The following is a 23,855-nucleotide window of genomic DNA, read 5'->3' on the forward strand; positions in this document are numbered from 1 at the left end:
CTCCCATAGACCTCTATGGACCAATCTTTCCACAGCAATGGCGGCTCTCATGGAGCCTCACAGAGCGTTAACATGGAAATCCCCATTGACTTTAGTTCTATTAGAAGTTACTTAGTTCCAGGAGGTGGCGGTAGAACACAGAAAATGTGGTAAAGGTAATGTAATTTGTTTGTACTTAATCTTTGTTTGGTATGTGATGGTTCTGTGTTAGTTTCCAACGAACAGAAGTTTACTGTTAAGAAACATTTTAATCTACGCGAATCACATCACCAACCGACTTCCTGGTCCCCGGTTTGCGCAACTCTGTTATTAGATGGCTCTGATACCGCCATACAAACGTAGCAGAAAAGAAAATACCAATAAAACACGTTGCCGTGTATATCATGCCAATTTTGCTCGCGATACTGCACACAGACGTGTGCATTCAGTGCAATCTCATCAATTGCCCTTCAACTGCCATATATACTGTATAGGTAGATGACAGTTAGGCAGAAAAAAAATGATTTTTTTACAAAACATTGTTTATGAGGGGGAAAAGTATATGTCTACATAGTGCAACAATTAATCTGTCAAAAAATCCAAGTGGTCACAATGTTGGTCTATTAATTGATTATTTATTTACGTTGATACAGCAATTTGCTGAAAATATGTCCTTTGGTGTGACATTAAGAAATAAATATATTAAGTAATGTAGAAATGGCTTGATGGAGTTTTATGAACATTGTTACACTCTTCATATTTATTGAATTTTTTTAAAGTCTTAATTTAATGAGAAATAACCATTTAAGGATTTTTTTTCCCATTAGAGGTGAGCTTATTAGAAACCTTCGAGGAAATATAGGGATATAATAATTATATAATATAGGGATGATAATTTGTTCTTCCCTAATGCAATATTCAGTGTTTATCAAATTTATTGTTAAGCTCAAACAAATATTTGAGCGTTTTAAAAATGTCACACCGTAGGACTAAAGGACAGAAATGCAAAACTGAGCCAGAAACAAATGTATCAACATGATTATTTTGTCTTTTGAACATAATGTAATATTGTAGTCGATATTGACCTATAAGTCTTTAAGTCATAGATTATCAGCCTATCGTAACACTCAATGACAAGCCATGCGGTCATTAAATTTAACCTGCAGAGCTCAAAAGACTCATACTGAAGTGTGACGTTGGCATGACCATCACACCTCACCCTCTTTGTAGGTATGCTATGACTGTCACACCATTGAACCTGTAGTGTGTAGTGGCCAGTGCATGTTTGGTATCTCAAGCTGGACAGCACATTCATGCTATATCGAGCTCTCCACAGCATACTTTGTTCATCTATACTTCTCTATACTCTCTCACTCATCTTTCCTTCACTGTTACCGTTGTATTTTATGGTTTCAAAGCACCATTAATGACATTTTATGACAGTATCTAGAATCAACAGCAAATATTCATCAACAATGCATCAAAGTATAAATTCCAATGGCCAATAAAGGAATAAGTAATTTGAATACATAATATTTATCTAGTCAAACAACAAAATAAACAAAAAATGTACAACCAGTTGTTTTAAACCTATTTCTCAGATATCTAGTCCTTTGGTGTGACCTGTTTGTCCTTTGGTGTGATACTTCAAAGTGTCACACCATAGGACTTTTACCATCACACCATAGGACTTTTGAGCTTTTGAGTTAATTTAAAGCCATGTCGTTGCCAACTGAAATACAATTTCACCTTTAGTAAGATGAATTTTCATACATCTACGTAAGAAAAAAATATGAAAAATATACACTATTGTCAAAATGTACTTTATGGCTGTCACACCAAAGGACTACAAAACTAATAAATCTTGTGGTAGCAAAACATAATTGATTGATTGAAGAACTCTGAGAGAAAAACCTAAAATCCACCCTTGCCATTGGCTTCTTAAGGGTCTAAAGTCACAATTTATGTACCGCTGGAGCTTCAACAATGGATAATTATCCACAGAATTAACCAAAAATATGATGTCACACCACAGGACATTGTTTTCTGTGACAAAGTTTCATAAGTCCATACGGTCTCAGAAAAACAGAAAAAAAATTAAGCATTGCCACTTGCTAAAATAGACACCTTGAAAAACATGTCAGGGTTGTTTAGACAAATGACTGAGCTTTGATTATTTATTTAAAAATGTTTTAATATGGAGAACCAGGCTTGCGACAGTCACACCATAGGACAAATGTGACATTTGACTCAAAATTAAGTATACTTATTTAAGCTCTGGATTTATTACACATTACTTTTTCACAACAACGACATTAGTTTAATCATTTAAAGCATTGACAATTTTGAAAGCATGAATTTACTTAATTTTAAGAGCCTGCGACAGCAAAATTTACACGTCACGTCATCTACCCATAGTTATAGGGCTTGAAAGTCCCGCCCACTTAGTTTTGCATTCACGGGACCTTAGCTGACCATCTAACAGCATGGTAGCGAGTAAATATCTTTTGATTCCAGTCATTATATGCGCTGGGCAACAAATATGCTGTTTAAGGAGCTACATTTAGATTATTCATGCAGAAGTATCAATATTTTGTTCCGAGGTCGTCTGCATGAAAAATGTAAAAAAAACCAAAAAAAAAACACCCTTCTAAATCGTTTGGTGTTTGGTACGAAAAATTATACATAAATATCAGAAACAACATATGTGACACAATTTAAAGGAGATCGAAATATCATTTCAATACCACCATTGGATTACATTCAGAAACTTTCCGCTAAAAACGCCCTTAGGTCCCATGAAATCGGAGGATGTGACGTCACTTTCAAGCCCTATATGACTGTTTAAATTAGGGTAAGCAACAGGAAATGGGCAAGCCATTTCTGTAGATATTCTGCAATTCTCCAATGATGGTCTTAAAATGTTTCAAACCACACCTCAGGTGTCTCTCCACATCAGCCTTTCTGGCTTTAAACTTGTTCGTTCTGTCTGCACAGTTTCTAATCCAATGATCCTTTGCAATTTTATCAACATATGACATACGCATCATCATTTCTTCAATGATCCAGTGCAATTTTGGAGACATGCCCAGGTCTCTTGGGCATCTATCGCTACCCGTGATCAAATTGATCATATCCATGCACATTACTTCTGTCAGAATGAGGGAATGAAAGCCAAACAACGAGGAATTCAAATCTGCAGGAAGATCCCCGTTATTTGTCCTTCTGATGTGAGCCACCATGACATTCTGGATATCATTCCTTGCTGAACTATTGAAGTCATACTCTAGATATTTAGATAACCTCTCCAAATCTGATGAATCGTAGCGGAACTTCAGTCTATGTAACACCTTCTTCAGAACATCTGTAAGAATGGACAGCATGGCGTTATTAATAACATGATGACCTCTTCCGGCATCTCTGCGTCTGAAGTCGGGCTCTGGTTCAGAGCCATTCTGGGACCTCCTCAACATTTCTTTACCCCAGGCAGGTATGGCATCTATGGCTTGAAGAGTTTTTTCTTTTTCCCTTTGAATATCGGCATCATTTTGACCTACAAAAAGACCAAAGAGATTTACAGACAAATCAATGGTCACTGCACCTTCCCAAAGAAGTGGTGCGGGTAGATGGTGTATCTTAAAGGATAGTTACGGCGTAAAATGAAAGTTTCACCATCGCTTTCCCATGCCACATAATGTATCTAATGATGAGCCATTCTGGGCAATGCCGCGCCGTTATGGAGTTAGCTAATTTTAAGCTTTTTGGCGAAAAACGCAGCCAACGCATCACGGCGGGGCCAATTATAGGCCTATTATTTTCTGATGTTTCCCCGCTATAAACAACTTCAAAAACGATACACACTTCATCACAAAGGTCTCGTCAATCAAACCGAGGCACAGAGACGATCATCGGACCACACAGTCTTTCACTGGCCATTGTTTTCAGAGGTGTCTCGCTGTTGCAACTCTCTGACCCGGATGCAGGCTACTCAGTCAGGTGGCTAGGTAGCCTAGGCTAAACATGGTCCGCGGTTCTTACACCGGCTGCGACCGTAAAATGAAAAGCTGGAACCCCGACCGTTTTCACCGACTGCCACTGTCTAAACCAGCCATATTACGGGAATGGCTAATAGCATCAGAAGTGGACAAAACTGACATAAAAACCCGGAGGGATCGCGACTACCGTGTGTGCAGGCAGCATGATTTGAAGAGTTGTATGGAGAGTACCGGTGGCAGATGGACACTCCCAACTGAGATCACTCCCGGACGTGTAGCCCCAGGTGGTTTTATCACTCCCAGACGTTCGATCAGGTAGGCAGACTACTCTTACAAAGTAATTGCAACACGGTATAATATAACATGGATTCAACTTTGTAATAACTCACCACTGGTGGTGTACTTACATCTGTAAGAGCACTTCTAGTACGACTTTATAAAATTCCTCCAGCCCTCCTCCGTTGCGTAATGGTCCATCTGACCTCGCGCGCCCTGGTCAATTAGTGTCTGCTTCACAAACTAATTCTACTCTAGCATGCTAGACATCAACCACATCGAATGCCTCAGGTCGCACAATTTCACAATTTCACTTGCCATCCCGCGCTAGTTTGTTTTGACAGTTTATTTATCCCCTGTAGTGGGCTACATTTACTGCACCTGTATGCCTTCCCAAAACAGAGTGCTTGCTGGCAAAGACGCGCGGTGTTGCAACCAGTTTCACCGATTCACAGACACTCAAGATTCATGAGCCAGACACATTTACACATGTTTCTCTCTCTTCAAACATACCTCCATAGCCATGCGTTTAGACGGATTCGTTTAGGTGTTCCATCTCCCTTACTCTTCTTGTAGTCATCATCCTCGAAATGCTCCCTCCATACACGGTAGTAGCGATCCCTCAGGGTTTTTATGTCAGTTTCGTCCACTTCCAATGCTAGTAGCCATTCCCGTAATATGGCTGATTTAGACAGTGGCAGTCGGTGAAAACGGTCGGGGTTCCAGCTTTTCATTTTACGGTCGCAGCCGGTGTAAGAACCGCGGACCATGTTTAGCCTAGGCTACCTAGCCACCCTGCATCCGGGTCAGAGAGTTGCAACAGTGAGACACCTCTGAAAACAATGGTCCGATGATCGTCTCTGTGCCTCGGTTTGATTGACGAGACCTTTGTGATGAAGTGTGTATCGTTTTTGAAGTTGTTTATAGCGGGGAAACATCAGAAAATAATAGGCCTATAATTGGCCCCGCCGTGATGCGTTGGCTGCGTTTTTCGCCAAAAAGCTTAAAATTAGCTAACTCCAAAACGGCGCAGCATTGCCCAGAATGGCTCATCATTAGATACATTATGTGGCATGAGAAAGCGATGGTGAAACTTTCATTTTACGCCGGAACTATCCTTTAAAGCACAGTACATTATAGAGACTGGAAACTTAAAGTTCCTTTGCGGTGATTGAAAAAAGTATTTGTCCTGAATGATTAATTCCACCAAGGAGGTTGTTTTCGGTTGCGTTGGTTTGTCTGTCTGTCAGCAGGATAACTCAAAAAGTCATGAACGGGTTTGGATGAAATTTAGTGGAGTTGTTGTAATTAATAAAAGGAACAAGTGATTCAATTTTGGTGGTGATCTAAAGCGGATCCAGGAATTTTTTTTGAAGGTTCTACACCATTGCGGCATAGGGCTAATTTTGACATCCCAGTTTCTAACTCCACAACAACAAAGCAGAAAGACTTGAAAAAATAGGGTGTAACATAGTCAAATGTTCTACCAAATAGCTTCCTTGTCGGAGGTCTGCACTCTCTTGAGTGCATTTCTAGTTTGTAAATAAATCAGTCTTTCAGAGCCATGTGTCTTTCCTAGTAAAATTAAGAAATCGCCAAAAAATATTTTTCATTTTGTTGTGTTTTGTTTTATTCATGATTTTCGAGGGAGAATTTCAAGGGTTTGAAGAATGTGTAAGTTGAGATCGTGAAGAAGTTACTTAATGCTTCAGAAAACAGTATTGGTTTGTCTAAAAGTATACGTTTGTTTTTTTGTTTTTTTAATGAAGGAAGATTCTCCACTTTAAGAACTGAACCAATTTGTGAAATTCAGATACTACCGGACTTCCATGCGTAAAACATCACTGTAAAGCTTCTGCAGTCTCAGAATCTATGATTAACTCAATTTGTCCCTGGGACTACACACAACCAGTTTTCATGTGACTGGTCACATTTGACTGAAATAGCAAACACTTAATGTTCATCAGAGCTAGATCTACCTCTAACTGATCTTAGATCAAACTGTTGCATCATCCTCCTAGATGGAGTTGGGTCTGACAGCGCTCCCCATACACAGGAAGTTCTTGTACACTTTAAAGTCCTTCGCAGATATTCTAGGTACCACATAGTTGCCCACTCCTTTGTATTGGAACAAATGGCTGAGTCTGATCGCCATCATTTGTTAGTATATTATAGGGGTTAACACAGCCATCAATCCACAACAAGGCACATTGTCCTGTAGGTGGCAGTAAAACGACTTCTTTGCCAATTGTGTGAAAACAAAGGAAACCTGTAGCATGAAATCAGTTCCAAACTAGAAATGCACTCAGAGAGTGCAGACCTCCGCCAAGGAAGCTGTTTAATAGATAGATGTAAGCACAGGTGGTCGCAAAATGACCTGCCCGGTTTAGAATAATTTAAGAACTTTACTCCTCCAGGGGCGTTTAAACTCTAAAATAACTGGCCCAGGTTAGAAATGTTATTTCATATTGTGTGTCGGTAGCTCTTGTCGTTTTTTTCCCGTTATTGACGTTAATGGCGACTTTTTGTCCCCATTGAATATAATAGTGGCAAGGTAAGCCCACTTTTAGCATTTTCGGCGAGAATGCAGTATAGTTGTCATTAAAATGGCCTTACCTGTGTGGATGATTTTTGTGCATGACTGGCTGCGTCTTCCACACTGGGTTAAGGTGAAGACATTGATTATGTATTCAGTGGCAGGTCTCAAAAATCTGATGACCACCCAATATGACTGATCTATGGTCTCCACAGTCAGTGGATCAGCCGCCTCACTGTGGCAAGAGATCCGGAACTTGTACTGATTTTCAGAAGTCCCGTCAGGAAGACGCCATCGCAGACGAACAGCTGTGGCCCTCACCCAGTCTACAGTCAGGTACTCTGGAACGGGAACCTCTGGGACTAGAACAGCTGCAATAAACAGTATATGAGATTAAAGACATGATCCGGAAAATCTCCGGGGGCCTGTTGACATGCCTGCCTAAAGACCTACACATCTGCCTTCATCTCGGAGTGGCAGAGGTCAGAATTTGCAAAAAGGTTTTTCTGCCCATGGACTACGGCTCCTCATAAGCTTGCCTGATAATGATCATTTAAAGGGACAGTTTGGTCAATTTCAACATGCAGTTGTATTGCTCACGCTACCCTTGACTTGTCAGTACCTGGTGATGCCACATTTTTCGGCTCAGCCCTTTCCGAGATATGAGCAATTCTAATGGGGGCAGCGTTTGTTTACATTTTTTTAAAATGAAACATAGGCCAACTCCAAATATTTTCCCAAAAGGTACTGCTGTTTGCTAGTTGTCTGCTGATGTTTTATAACCTTTTGGATGTTTTTGGGAATAAATAAAAATGTTTTCTTGAAATGTAAACAAAGAGCTGCCCCCATTACAATGACCAGGATCTCGGAAACGGCTGAAGAAGAAGAAAAAAAAATCTCAGGTACTGACAAGTCCAGGGTAGTGTGAGCATTACAACTGCATGTTGAAATTGACCAAACTGTCCTTTTAAGCATCAGCAGACTCATGAAGGACATTAACTTGACATTATTCAGACTTCAGTTGATTTAAAGGGGTCCTATTATGCTTTTTCATACCCACTACCCTTTTATTGGGTTACACAGCATCTGTTGTATGTAAAAGCTTGGTGAAAGCTGCATTTCACAAATTGTCCTCTTGGGGGAGAATTTCTCTGCCGCAGGAGCGCTATTTCTCAACTGCCAGAGAACGCGTGGTTGGGTTTTCAACATTCTATAGCTTTTGTTTCCTGTACGGGTCTACGTCATGCTGTACCTAACATTGCTGCTTATGGGATGGAGTGTTGATGATGTCACAGACCATTTATTAATTGCAGAGACAGCAGACCTAATGCGCTCGTCTGTCCATTTGTTAATAGCAGCCAAATAGCCTATCTGAATTTGACAGTGTTGTGATGAGATGTATCTAATTTGTGAATACATCTCTCAGTGTACAAGAATAGTGTTCCCTACAAGGATAGTGTAGGATTTCGCCATCCACAAGTTGATTCCATCAAGGATGTTTTTTTTTTTTCAATTCATAAATCGGCTCCGTCAAATAGGCTACAGCATTGGTCTAGGCTGTAGGCTACACTCATCTGTGGCCTAAGTTATATATATATTTTTGTTTGATTGTGATATTAAAGCTGCATTTTACATTAATAAAATACCGTAGGTAGGCTTATGGCTAACGGGTCAGAAACAGTTGAATGGGGAAGGTCGAAAACGCGTTAACACAGTTGCGCACCGAGAATCCAAAACACTTCCAAGTGGGTGAAAGACTCGAATCTCTCCTCTCTTTCTCTATTCGCTTCAGGACCGTTTTGCATATGCTGTTGACAAGACTAACTTTTGTTTGTTAAGATGTGAAAACCCTAAACGTTTATTGCATTTTGAAGCATAACATTAAGTAGCCTAGGCTAAAGACGTGCGCTGATTTTATCCAAATAGGTCTATCACGACTTGACCAGTAGCCGTTTGCATCAGCAATGTTGGCAACGCTTAGCCAGTTAGTATAGGCTATGCATAGGCTACAATTCAGTAATTAAAATGCAACGCAGTATTGTTCATATCTGCAACAGCAACGTGAATATTGGCTTGATGTCGCTTAAAAATGGTCGCGTCGTCGGGCGGCATGCCAATAATGAAACTGAAACTGGAACGGATATTGTTTAAAAAAAACTCCTGCCCTGTCGATAAATGCAAACAGAAAAACCACGAAACCGAGACTAGGTCTAGGCGTTATTATAAGACCAGTCCAGCGGGCGCGTCATTTCTGCCAGGGACTAAAAGAAATGCAGTTACTAAAATGAAACAATGCACCTGAAAATACTCTGAAATTATTTTTTATGAAACATAGCCTATCGCCATTGTGCATTACCTACAGACAACGAGCAAACAAGAACTCATTTTTAAAAACCAACAGCAACGCGTGCGCTCAGTATTCAGTCTGGCTTGCAAATAGGCCTAGACCACAGGACGCATTTGAACACGGAGTTCATATCACAAATAGGGTGTCACAATATCTCTGACGGACGTTGAATTGATAGGTTTGAGTCCGACAAGTCGTGCCGCTTGTCTTAGGCTACTGGGCGCACTCTTTCAATTTCGGATTGCGTCTTTGACAGCCAGACAGGGGCTGCCGCGGGAACGAAGAAAATGTCAACAACTTCGCTGAATAAATATCATTTTAACGGTGTACAGCAATTACGGATGATTAGCTTATTGGATAGCCTATTTTTTGAAGGTTAACTTGCCATTAACAAGGAAAGGTGATCTGATTTCAATCCTCCCCGAGAATATTATTTGTGTCTTCAAATTTCCAACTGTCAACTGCAGATCTAGACTCCCTAACGACCAGGGCGACACTTGTCTGTTTGCGAGCAGTAAACTTGGCTGGTAACCTTTATGCCTACAGTATGCAAGGCTAGACAGAGGGTTAAACAATCAGGCCCCTACTGTTGCGTTAATAGCCTAATGTTTAAGATAAAGATAGTCTACTTCTGCGCAGGATATCAGAAATAAACAAGACTTTTAGTTTTTTTTTAATATGGCCACAATCGCGTTATTACGCATCATATGCAATATGCGTATTATTTCAGGAAACCTCAAATCGGACGCAATAGCCTGTAGGCCTACCCAGCACTTTCAAACCTTTCTCAGATTTATGGTAGCCTAATTGTCCCAAGCGATTTCGAAATCAAACTGAAGCCCATGCACGGAAGACTCGCATTGGATAGGGACTGGGTTTCAGCAAATGACACAGCAAGGCGCACAAAAGTAAGGGTTAATAAGTTGTATAACATAGCGTGGGACTTATGATCCGTCCTTTTCAGATTAATTGTGGACATTGGGTGAACTATTTGGCTTTCAACTTTAGACATAGGCTACAGGGTTGGATTCCAGGTCAAAAGCAGCTGTGCTGCTGACGTAATATTAGTAATAGAATGCTTGATGAAACGCTCCATGCTGCGCCGAGATTTCAGAATGTTGACGTCTAACATTCTGCACTTCCACGCGTTTCAAACAGGCGGCGTAGGGTGCATGTGCACAATGATAAAAAATAATGAACATGAAAACAAGTGGTCATTCGAAATTAACTCAACTAACCACAGTAAAGCAAAATATTAACAATGAAAGTTATTCTAAATAGCATAATAGGGCCCCTTTAATGGAAGACTACAAAGAGCAATTATCACTGATTCTTGAGAAAGTGGCTAAAACAGGTTGTAATGTTGACAGAAAAAAACAAAGTGAATTATAAAATTATATGGTATATCCTTGTTGACTAAGGTCTTAGCTTTTCAGAAATGCACAAGGCTAATCTCCCCATTTTGTATTTTTTTCAGAAATCAGGCTTTTCTCTGATCACACCTTGTTTTTTGTCAACACCGTCAGACACAATTAAAAGTAATTAAAATTGTATTGATTTGGTTGCATATGTATCTGGAGTTTGTAAGTGATTATGTGTATTTTTTGGTTCACACATATGCCTTTAAATGTTGAAAATTCACTTTTGTTCTATTTTAATACTGTTTCATGTGTTCTAATTTTAAAATATGTACCGCCATACGATGCTTACTTGACACCTAAATAGAACAAACAATTTTTTGTAAATTCACAAATATTCCTGTAGGCTTAAATTGGCTATTACTTTGATAATTCAACAACTCCTAAGGAAAATGTTGTAAGCACATTCATTTAAAATGTCCAAAACTCCTTCTTACGGTGGCGACTTAAGAACTGACGGTGGTGACAGTAATCTGAGAGTGGTGAAAGTGGCCTAATTTGTACCTGCATTTAGCAAAATAAATAGCCCTCTCAAGTCAATGGCATCTTGCATAAACACTTTATGTTTGTGTGTGCACAGTATGTTTGTACATGTGTTTTCTCTTCATTAGTTAGATTCTCTAGGAAGTAGGCCACTGGGACTTGAAAATGTGGCAAAAACAGGTTTTAAGTTGTTCAAATCCAAAATATAGAGGTGTATTATCATAGATGTAGGTCTTGGCTGTGCAGTGAATGTATTGCCCAAGCTCCCCATGTTTAACATTTTTCATAAAATGGGCTCTTTCTTATTTTGTCAACAGCGGCAGACAGAATTAGAAGTAAAAACATATGTTTACTGTATTAAAGTGAATTACTTTAACAATTCAACATAACTGTAGATACTTATTGTATGAGTAATCCTAAAACATGTCAAAAACATGTAAAACATGTGTTTTTTGGTTAAATCCATCAGATGTCACCACCGTCAGGTTTTCTGACAAAAAAACCTCCAAATGCACCTCAGTGATGGCTAGAGTATCATTTTGGATCACAATTATTACTAACATGCCTAGTAATGTTTCATTAACCAGCACAATTTAGTAAAATATGGAACAAGATGATGAGCTGAACAAAATCTGACGGTGGTGACATCTGACGGTGTGAGACAAAAAAACACTCTTTTACATATTATGCATTGTTTGTTCACATTAGCCATTTCATTTTCGCTCTGTTTCTTGGGTGCTTCATACCTTTTCTGAGAAAGTATATATTAATTAACATTAATGTAATATAATACTATTAAAACATCCGACGGTGTTGACAGTTTATGATTGGGACAGTACCAGTGTCCAAACAAATTAACAAATTGAGGACAAAATAGTACACTTACAGGAGCTTCAGTGATGGTGAAGTATGCAGTAGACCTAAAGGTTTGAAAAGGGGTCCTCAGTAATGAAAATGACCTTGTGCATACCTGACTTTATTGTCTTTTAGAAAAAATCTGACGGTGGTGACCAATATCCTGGACACATTTTGAGCAATCAGAAAATAATAGTAAATATTGTTCTACATGCACTATGTGCACATCTGTAGAACCACTTTAATATGGTCTTCCACATCATGGTGAAATTGTTACCTTCGCCAAGACAAAGTCGGCGAAGGTTATGTTTTGACCGCCGTGTATTTATTTATTTATTTATTTATTTATTTGTTAATATGTTTGTTTGTACTTCGTATAACTCAGACAGAACTGAGCCGATTTTTATGAAATTTAGTGGGATGATTGGTCATGACCCAAGGAACAATCGATTAGTTTTTGGGAGTGATTGGGTCAAAGGTCAAAGGTCAAGGTAAAAATGTTTGTTTGTACTTCGTATAACTCAGACAGAACTGAGACGATTTTTATGAAATTTAGTGGGATGATTGGTCATGACCCAAGGAACAATCGATTAGTTTTTGGGAGTGTTTGGGTCAAAGGTCAAAGGTCAAGGTCAAAAACGTAAATTGAGCCAATTTTTATGAAATTTAGTGGGATGATTGGTCATGACCCAAGGAACAATCGATTACTTTTTGGGAGTGATTGGGTCAAAGGTCAAAGGTCAAGGTCACGAAAAGGTAAAAAACGTAAATTGAGCAGATTTATATGAAATTTACTGGGATGATTGGTCATGACCCAAGGAACAATCGATTAGTTTTTGGGAGTGATTGGGTCAAAGGTCAAAGGTCAAGGTCAAAATGTTTGTTTGTACTTCGTATAACTCAGACAGAACTGAGACGATTTTTATGACATTTACTGGGATGATTGGTCATGACCCAGGAACAATCGATTACTTTTTGGGAGTGATTGGGTCAAGGTCAAGGTCAAGGTCACGAAAAGGTCAAAAACGTTTTTCTTTGCCAAGCACTACATGCCAGAACAACGTGTGCATGCGGAATTGAATAAGAGGTCAAGACTGGGCCAAATATGTAATATTACGATATTCCGGTCCGATTTACATGAAACTAACACCAACATTTGGAGAATGTTATGCCCCACACTCTGAAGATGGCCAGAAAAAAATAAGTGGCGTAGGCGAAGGTTTGCGCTCTACCGAGTGCCCATTCTAGTTCAATTCTGTTAGTGATTTTTGTATTTTAAGTCAATTGAAATGATGATGCCAGTCCTTGGGACAGGCATTTTTACAGGGTGTGGACAGGTTTATAGCCATGAAAAGTAATACAATTACACTTCAATATTTCAAACAACTGTGTATTTGTGTAACAGACCCCTTGGCCATTACCTGGATTCATTTTGTTCGTGAAAATCTAGTTGATTTTCAACAGAATTAGCATTTTACTGCTGGGACATGTTTTTGCCAAACTTTCAAGAATCAGTGATATATCATTTTGACATCCGTCCCAACCCATTTCCCGATCCTCTCCCATCTCTCCAACTACTTTCCTGTCGCCATCTTCACTATCCTCTCACAAGTAAAGGCATCAAAGCCCCTCCCAAAAACCCAACATACAGTGTCTACAGTACAAAAAAGCTACTACCAGTAGACTAGCAGCAGCAGACCTTAGATGCATCACAAATCTGACTGGGTAGTAGAGATGCGCAAATCAGCTTTTTTTGACCCGATCACCGATTACTGATCATCAAAATCATGATCTGATGATCACCGATCACTGCCGATCACAGACAGAAATGGAATCCTATTCCATTACTATTCCTATTTTTAACAGACTATTAGTCAAGTAGGCCTAATCTAACTATCTATATTGCCGTGTTCTAAATTAAAGTAAACCAATCGTAATCATAATTTGCAATGGTCTTTGTACTATAACCTATGTATGTAATATTGTAATCCATGTTTCAAATTGGAAATGCATTTGCCAATCTATCTCTCAGACTAGAAATGTTGGTATTACAGCTTCAGTATAATTCAATGTAATGTGAAACAAATTATTGCATACAATCATTGAAATATTTTAGTTTGAAATGAAACTGAAATACTGAAACTCAAATTAGGATAGTCTCTACATAGGCTACAAGACACACTTTCGAGGCATCTTCAAAACAGTGTGTGTGAGAGAAATGCAATACCTTCTCTCTCTATCATAGAACGTGGGGTTACCGTCTATCCTCCTACCCTCTATCCTCCTAATGTGGATCCTTACATTATACTGTGACCATTAAGTGCCTTTTTAAACATCTATGAACAAACGACTTTGAAAGAATTACTTACTTCTTATGTATCGTGGAGGGAACTCCTGTAAGGGCCTTTGCAGATACACATTGCCTCTCCGGTTTGGCTCAATTATCTGAAAGGCTTTTAACATGATGACACAAAGGTGAGTTATTCTATTAGCTTTTAACAGGCAAAATGATGAAAAATCAACAGTCTAACACAGGGGTGTCTAGCTCAAATTCTCAGTGGGCCAGAATCTAATTCTGTGAATACAGTATACTCTTCCAATATACAGCCTTTTTGCATTGAAATGTACTTTAATATTAAAGGAACAGTCTATTTCCTTTCAGGAAATTGCTTGCATGTAATTAAGCCCTGGTAAAATATGACAACAGACAGGATTTTTTCTCTCTGTGTTAACATTTCCTAATTAATATTAAGCGTTGCAATGGAAGTCTATGGAACCAAACAAAACATCATCAAATGTACTTATAAACCTCTTAACGGTCAATGTAAAATTCAAAAGGGCAAAACGGCTATATTTAATGCCATCCAGTGATCGCTTGTGGCTTGATGCTAATGGTTCTATCCACTTCCAGTGATCATGCTAAGCAATGCTAATAATTCTAATACTAATAAATCTAGGTACTGAATACACTGAGAAGAAAATTATACACACTGCAAATATGTGAAAATCAAAAAAGGGTTGACTGTTCCTTTAAAGATATTTATAAGTACATTTGATGATGTTTTGTTTGGTTCCATAGAGTACCACTGCTACGCTTAACTAACAAACTAACAAATTACACACCCTACCCTGAAGTAAACCAACCGTTTTGAAAATCTATAAACAAAAAGCCGTTGAAAAGTACTACTTACACCTTGCATCTTCTCTCATCACGGATGGGGAAGGGTCATTGTGAAAAGGCCTTTCCTGATACACATCATTGCTTCTCATGTCAGGTCTTGCACCTATTGAGCTGGATGAGCTTCTCATGTCAGATCTTGTATCTATTGAGCTGGAGGAGCTAGATTCTTCATCAAAGGAAATCCCAAACCTCCTTCTGACCAGCGTCACGTCCTCATGAGCATACTCTTCCATCTGAAGGACTTAAAACATTATGACAAAAGGTAATTATTATATTATAAATATCATAAATATTATTTACAGTGTGGTAGCGTCTTAATGCAGATGGGGTCGCCGACGGGAAGAGATAAAGACATAGCCATTACAATTTTGGTGACAGTAAGGTTATAACAAAGGCTCTGTGCTAAGGGGTCAAAGATACAGCGAGGAAATCGAAATGGTTATTACACTTCAGGGTAACACTTCCAAATAAGGGGCCATAATTAACAGTAAAGTCGCTACAACCTAATACTTAAGTAATGGTTAATAATCATTACTTAATGCCACATTAGACACATATTAATTGTTATTAATGCATTAGTATGCAGTTACTTAACTATTAGATAACTATTACTTTGTGTTGCAAGTTAATAGCATATTATTATTTAACTAATAGATAAGTAAGGGCACAGTTAATAGTTAAGTAGCTATCAGGTAATACTGAACTAAGGACCAAAATTAACACTTACTTAATACAAAAGCAAGGCATAACTAATGGTTATATAATACATAAATATTGGGTTTTGGGACCCTTATATTAGAGTTGGCTGAGGCTAACTAATGGTTAATTAATAGATAGATATTGGTGTTTGGGACCCTTATATTAGAGTTGGCTGCGGATAACTAATGGCTAATTAATCCATAGATATTGGTGTTTGGGACCCTTATAATAGAGTTGGCTGAGCATACCTAATAGTTAAGTAATTAATCTACTGTGGCATCTAGTTTTCACTCGTTCAAATCACTGTAATAGTGGCAACAGGAGCCATTATATAGCAAGGATTGGACGTACACTTCTCAATGATGGTGGGATGATTAGATGTAATTTTTTCATGTACCACTTATTAAATTTAAAAACCCTACAATAAATGCAGAACATTATGAAGAGTAATAGTTTTGAAGCGAAACTAAACCATTTCTTTGTGATAATTAGGTTAATGTTTGAGAATATTAGCTCCAAGAAGAGCAGTGCATGATGGGTACGCAATCTATAGACAACAATAATTCGGTATTATTTAATCATTAGATATGCCTTACTTTTGTATTAAGTAAGTGTTAATTAAGGTCCTTAGTTAAGTATGACCTAATAGCTACTTAACTATTAACTGTACCCTTACATATTTATTAGTTAAATAATTATATGCTATGAACTTGAGACACATGGTAATAGTTATCTAATAGTTAAGTAACTGCTTACTAATGTTTAACATGTGAATTAATAACAATTTATGTGTCTAATGTGGCATTAAGTAGTGATTATTAACTGTTACTAAAGTATTAGGTTATAGCTAATTTGCTGTTAATTATGTTAAGTATATATATATGAAGAGTTCAGATGCAAAACCCCCTAAGTGCCATTTCAGTAAATAATGTTAATTTATTTTTATTTAATACAAAGCTATAAAAATTGCACATGTTTTTATTTTATTTATGTAATATAACTATTTATATGTATTATCAAGTACATGAATGTAAACCAAACCAACAACGGGGTTCTCTAAAAATATAGAAGTGCAGGTCTTCAGAAATGGAGTTAGGGGGTTTTGCATCTGAACTCTTCATATGGCCCCTTACCATGTGTCTCAAGTTAATAGCATATAATTATTTAACTAATAGATAGGTAAGGGTACAGTTAATAGTTAAGTAGCTATTAGGTCATACTTAACTAAGGACCTTAATTAACACTTACTTAATACAAAAGTAAGGCATATCTAATGATTAAATAATACCGAATTATTGTTGTCTATAGATTGCGTACCCATCATGCACTGCTCTTCTTGGAGCTAATATTCTCAAACATTAACTTAATTATCACAAAGAAATTGTTTAGTTTCGCTTCAAAACTATTACTCTTCATAATGTTCTGCATTTATTGTAGGGTTTTTACCGTTAAAACTAATAAGTGGTACATGAAAAAATTACATCACATTACCCCACCATCATTGAGAAGTGTACGTCCAATCCTTGCTATATAATGGCTCCTGTTGCCACTATTACAGTGATTTGAACGAGTGAAAACTAGATGTCACAGTAGATTAATTACTTGACTATTAGGTATGCTCAGCCAACTCTATTACAAGGGTCCCAAACACCAATATCTATCGATTAATTAACCATTAGTTATCCGCAGCCAACTCTAATATAAGGGTCCCAAATATCAATATCTATCTATTAATTAACCATTAGTTATCCTCAGCCAACTCTAATATAAGGGTCCCAAAACCCAATATTTATGTATTAATTAACCATTAGTTATGCCTTGCTTTTGTATTAAGTAAGTGTTAATTTTGGTCCTTAGTTAAGTATGACCTGATAGCTACTTAACTACTAACTGTGCCCTTACTTATCTATTAGTTAAATAATAATATGCTATTAACTTGTAACACAAGGTAATAGTTATCTAATAGTTAAGTAACTGCTTACTAATGCTCAACATATGCATTAATAACAATTAATATGTGTCTAATGTGGCATTAAATAATGATTATTAACCCTTACTTAAGTATTAGGTTGTAGCTACTTTACTGTTAATTATGGCCCCTTATTTGGAAGTGTTACCCACTAGGCTTGGGCGATGTCCCCCTAATTGGCAGCTGACGACGTTTACAGTGAGACGATGCAATGGACGATGACATCGTCGTCGTTTGGGGGGGGGGATAATTTTTTAAAATTATCATATGTTTCGTTTTTTTGGCTTTCGCTAAGCTATTATTTTAATATATTTGCTTTAAGAGTAGGCCTAAGTCAAATATATTAACAGTTTTTAAATTCTTACAAAAAAAATGTTTAAACCTCCTCCAGCTGCGCTACTGTCTGCAACAGAGATGGTCGCTCCTCTGCTGTCTGTGAGAGCGACTCTCCCCGCCCGACCCCTCCCCATCGCCCTTCCTGTCTCGCGTGTCACCATCAGCTGCTTCAAGCCCGCTCTTCCAAACTCCACCGCGTAGAAACTTATTTTCAGTAAATTTCGCGATGTAGCCTACTGCAGGCTGCTACTACAGTGTGTTATTTAACGGCGTAGTTCTCTTTCAAGACCAGCTGTGTCACGGCGTTTTTTGCATACCGGTACATAACTTTAGCCATGCAGGGAAGCCCAGAACGTTTGTCAAATGGAAGAGATGAGAACCCACGCGTGCCTTCTCGAGGTTTTGCAATGGATTTTAGCCCGAGTTAGCAAATTACCCGACGCGAATGTTTCTTAAGCGCACACGGCGAGACTTTTTAATTCATCAATGGAAACAATTGCGGTGAAGCCACAAAGACGCGGGCAGACATGGAATCGCTTGCGCTCCCTCTTGGCAGTGGGCTAATCAGAAGTGTAGCCTACAATCTTGTGTGGCTACTTCACAAGACATCTCCGTCGCGGAGAGATTAAACATTTTGAGTCGAATTTCCGTTAAACATGAAATGGTAAACTGTCGCAATTGCTGAACGATTTGTTGCTTTCACTTTAGGCTAGAACTACTCAGGTGGGAGAACCAATGCCTCATGACTCTCCGTTGTAGAAACTTGGGTCACATAAATAAATGTAGTCAATCAGACACTTACTTGAACTCAAATGCAGCAAACAATAGTAGGGCTTAGTTCACAAGCTTTTTTTATTCCATTGCGTTTTTTTTCGTAGCTATAAAATTCACTCTGCTTGAGGCTTGTGTTGACAACCACGGTCCGTTCAGTCCTGCCACCTGCGCAGTCCGCTGCTACTAAGGATTTTACGGTAATGTTTATTGCAATGCCAAACACCGTAATGATGGCAATAGCAGCGGCTTCAAAAATACAAATTCCTTGGCATCACGATGTTGGCTGTCCATCGTGATGCCAGCTGTCCATCGCCGATGGACGATGACATCGTCTATCGGCACAACCCTATTACCCACTTCAGAATTTCTCAAAACTCAAACTCAATTTGGCCAAAAACATTTTTCAAGTAATGTTACCAATCTTGTAGCTATATCAAACAATCAAAACTACCCATAATGTTGCTGTTGTTTCCTACTGAACTTAGATGTCCCAAATCAATTTTGATGAACACCTTGCAGACCAAGTAAATATAGGTCTTTTTTCTGTGAATACAGTATACTCTTCCAATATACAACCGTTTTGCATTGAAATTTACATTAATATTAAAGGAACAGTCTATTTCCTTTCAGGAAATTGCTTGCATGTAATTAAGCCCTGGTAAAATATTACAACACACAGGATTTTTTCTCTCTGTGTTAACATTTCCTAATTAATATTAAGCGTTGCAATGGAAGTCTATGGAACCAAACAAAACATCATCAAATGTACTTATAAACCTCTTAACAGTCAATGTAAAATTCAAAAGGGCAAAACGGCTATACTTAATGCCATCCAGTGATCGCTTGTGCCTTGATGCTAATGGTTCTATCCACTTCCAGTGAATATGCTAAGCAATGCTAATCATTCTAATACTAATAAATCTAGGTACTGAATACACTGAGAAGAAAATTATACACACTGCAAATATGTGAAAATCAAAAAAGGGTTGACTGTTCCTTTAAAGATATTTATACGTACATTTGATGATGTTTTGTTTGGTTCCATGGAGTACCACTGCTACGCTTAACTAACAAACCAACAAATTACACACCCTACCCTGAAGTAAACCAACCGTTTTGAAAATCTATAAACAAAAAGCCTTTGAAAAGTACTACTTACACCTTGCGTCTTCTCTCATCACAGATGGGGAAGGGTCATTGTGAAAAGGCCTTTCCTGATACACATCATTGCTTCTCATGTCAGGTCTTGCACCTATTGAGCTGGATGAGCTTCTCATGTCAGATCTTGTATCTATTGAGCTGGAGGAGCTAGATTCTTCATCAAAGGAAATCCCAAACCTTCTTCTGACCAGCGTCCCGCCCTCATGAGCATACTCTTCCATCTGAAGGACTTAAAACATTATGACAAAAGGTAATTATTATATTATAAATATCATAAATATTATTTACAGTGTGGTAGCGTCTTAATGCAGATGGGGTCGCCGACGGGAAGAGATAAAGACATAGCCATTACAATTTTGGTGACAGTAAGGTTATAACAGGCTCTGTGCTAAGGGGTTAAAGATACAGTGAGGAAATCGAAACGGTTATTACACTTCAGAATTTCTCAAAACTCAAACTCAATTTGGCCAAAAACATTTTTCAAGTAATGTTACCAATCTTGTAGCTATATCAAACAATCAAAACTACCCATAATGTTGCTGTTGTTTCCCACTGAACTTAGATGTCCCAAATCACTTTTGATGAACACCTTGCAGACCAAGTAAATATAGGTCTTTTAGATCTTTTAGTCTTCAAATTTTTTTTTTCAATCTTTTGAGAAGAGCAACTTACGTGTATGCCCTTCTGTCATCCTAGCTTCGAGTTTACAGGACCTTTGCACATTCTTGATTTTTGCCTTTGATGTCCGACTGGTGACTGCTGAACTCGTTTTTGAGGCTTGATCCGACCCAGGTGTCGAGCCACTTCCAGGCGTCTGGCTGTGTTTCAACCTCTTAGGCTGCACTCCATCATCAGGCCCTAAGCGTCTTTTTGGGGGTCGGGCCGATCCTGATGTCGAGCCACCTCCAGGTTTTTGCCCATTTTCAGAGCCGGATAGGGGTTTGCTGCTTTTCTGGGGAGCTGGATTACCATCGTTGAGTTTGTTCTCAATCTTCTTCCCCCAAGGATTCCCAGCTGCATGGCCAGTCACTGCATCCATGGCCACTCCGCCGATCAGGTCCACATACAAACCACCATCTTTTGGATTTCTGCTAAGCTGTTCTAAAGTGGCAATGGTTCCATGGGGTTCATCTGTAACTGCAGTGATGGCGGTGTCTGCCAACAGACCTCCATATGCCCCTCCAGCAGCAGCCCCCACTGGTCCACCCACCAGGAAGCCACCGATGCCTCCTCCCATGACAAGAGTGGAGCGGCTGGAAGCCTTCAAGGCGTTATCTCCACCTTTCTCATCTCCACAGGCATAGTGGACAAGGCCTTTCACGTGGCCTACCCCCGGGGTAGCATCAGCCATGCCATTCACCACCTTCCCAAACTCTTTCTGTGTCTCCCAGGCCCCCTGCACATCCCCACTAATCAGCTGAACAGCCGATGTAACCTGGGAAACTCCCGGACAACGTTTCAGGAAGTTCTTCTGTGTTTGTTTTGCCCCTTCCTTATCTCCACAGGCCAGCTGTACAATGGATTTCAACTGCGATGCACCCGGGATTAAATCCATCACAGCACACTGTAAGATACAAATGCATGTCAGTATTACATTCAGGAAGTACATGTATGCCTTCACAAACAGTTACTCACCATAAGTACATCCACGTATCAGATGCCCGGCTGAAAACATATGAGTTGAGGAGGGGGAGTGCAGCACATGAGGAGAGGACAGGGAAAAATATAAAAGCACTATACTCTCGGAAGCGAAAAATCTAAAAGAAAAATCAGAAGGCTCTACAACAGAGGGTTAGGACAATGACACAGTAAGGAAGACTAGGGCTTAATTACTTTGACAGTATATTTAATACAGTATTTTACACTTGTTTATTTTTATTTATTGGTAGTTTAGTCATAGTTATAGTTTATTTATAGCATTTATAGTTACTGGTATTTGTTTATAATTATTTATATAGCTTATAGTTATTATTTTATAGTTTGTATTATTATATCCCCGAAACGCGGATAATGGTTTTGTGTGCGCTGCCGCGTCGGCCACCGCGTCCACCTCCGCGGTAGGTCTTTCTTCTTAACGCGATAACTTTTGAACAAATGGTTGGATTTGTCTCAGATTCGGTGTGTGAATGCTCTAGGGTAGGTTCATGAAATGATTCGAGTTTTGAGGTCAACACTTTTAAGATGGCTGAATTCAAGATGGCCGAATTTTTGTTTGGCCCATACCTTCTGACCGGGTGGACAGATTTGTCCCAGATTTGGTGTGTGAATGCTCTAGGGTAGGTTCTTGAACTGATTCGAGTTTGGAGGTCAACTCTTTCAAGATGGCTGAATTCAAGATGGCCAATTTTTTGTTTTGCCCATAACTACTGACCAGGTGGATGGATTTGTCCCAGATTCGGTGTGTTAATGCTCTAGGCGGGTAGGTCCATTAACTGATTAGATGTTGGAGGTCAGCACTTTCAAAATGGTGGAATTTTCATTTGGCCCATAACGTCTGACTGGGTGGATTGGCCCTGTCACACCTAATGTTCATGGTTGGTCAGTGGATCTACCACATTAGGTACAGTGTAATAACCAGTGTAACAATATTTAATACCATGTAATACCAGTGTAACAATATGCAATACCGTGTTATACCACTTACACACAAATACATGATGTAAGTAGAAAATTGGTACATGGTGTTACAATGACACCATGAAGACAAATAAGTGTCATTTGGCCCCATTATGGCTACATTTGGGATCACTTATGGGAACATTATGGCAGTATTTAGGGTAATTTATGGCTGTTCTGGGAGAGTTATGGGTACATTATGGCTGAATTATGGGTACATTATGTCAATATTTAGGGTCATTTATGGCTGTTCTGGGACAGTTATGGGTACATTATGGCTGCATTTTGGCTGAAGGGTGGGGTCTGGAATTCCTTTTGGGTCCTTAAAGGCTGGAGCCTACGTGGAAATCCCAAATAGGTTTTGGGTAAACTTTGGTCAATGTATGGCTTGGTTTGGTTGGTTTTGGCATGCCAAACTTGGGCCACTTTAGGCCCAAGGACTATTTCGGAAGCTTGCCAAAAGGCCAAGACATGTTTTGGCCCAAAACTCAGCCAAAAACATTCTGCTATCTGGGTATGCGTTACACTGTAAAAAATAGCTGTTAATTTAGGGCAATTCTGCAACTACAGCATTCTACTGTCTTTTGAAAAAACAAAGAACTACTGTGAAAATATTACTTTGAGTCACGTATTGAGCATAAACAGTAAGTTCTGCACAATAGCAGCATTGGCCGTTGTGGAAGCAACCAAGTTATTTTAGGCAGCACCATTGAAACCCATTCATCCTCCATTTGTCCGTGATCGCCATCAAGCTGCTATACCACCTGAAAAACTCATTGAAAAACTCAACTGAAAAAGTCATTCTCACTGGTTAAAGATTCTCTGATACTATCAAGCATGAAACAATGTCTAAGGAAACTACAATACTTTAAAAGTGATTGATGCAGCACAGTATGAGTAGCATATGCATTTTGATAGTGATGAAAGTGTGAATGGCTGAAACATTTTAAGAACTTGTAACACTCTTGCAACAAGCAGTCCCATCTAAACCAATCTGCTAATCAGTGCCTGGCCTCACCTGATTACTAAGGGCTGTTATGCCATTATTCAATTTCCTCTTTGTGAAAGCTTGCTTTGTGGCACTTGCTTTGTGTGGCATACTTTGTGGCATTGTTGCATATAATGTGCTTGCTGCAAATTAGGCATTGCTTTGAGAGTTAGCATGTAGTGCTGCTTGTTTGCTGTGCTACTTGGTGCGAATTACGTTTTTACCGACTGGCCAATGCTATT

At 38.9% G+C, this 23,855-nt stretch overlaps 1 protein-coding gene across 1 annotated transcript; it reads right to left on the minus strand.

Annotated features, from left to right (window-relative positions):
* Nucleotides 1-1,952: 1,952 nt before the first annotated feature.
* On the minus strand, nt 1,953-20,920 carry LOC134463373 (uncharacterized). The gene is made up of 6 exons (XM_063216584.1): nt 20,682-20,920; nt 20,008-20,238; nt 15,081-15,311; nt 14,259-14,342; nt 6,867-7,157; nt 1,953-3,532 (listed from the first exon to the last, which is right to left on the minus strand). The coding sequence occupies exons 1-6, from the start codon at nt 20,698-20,700 to the stop codon at nt 2,829-2,831; spliced, it is 1,560 nt and encodes a 519-aa protein (XP_063072654.1). The 5' UTR covers nt 20,701-20,920; the 3' UTR covers nt 1,953-2,828.
* Between the last annotated feature and the right edge of the window lie 2,935 nt (nt 20,921-23,855).

This window comes from Engraulis encrasicolus, chromosome 14 (assembly GCF_034702125.1).
Source record: "Engraulis encrasicolus isolate BLACKSEA-1 chromosome 14, IST_EnEncr_1.0, whole genome shotgun sequence".
Lineage (NCBI taxonomy): Eukaryota > Metazoa > Chordata > Actinopteri > Clupeiformes > Engraulidae > Engraulis > Engraulis encrasicolus.

Excerpts from the sequence above, each read along its gene's own strand:
- LOC134463373 (XM_063216584.1), bottom strand. Across the intron at positions 14,343-15,080 it reads GATGAGAGAAGATGCAAGGT|CCTTTCAGATAATTGAGCCA; the intron begins GTAAGTAGTACT and ends TCATGTTAAAAG. Across the intron at positions 3,533-6,866 it reads CACAAAAATCATCCACACAG|GTCAAAATGATGCCGATATT; the intron begins GTAAGGCCATTT and ends GTCTTTTTGTAG.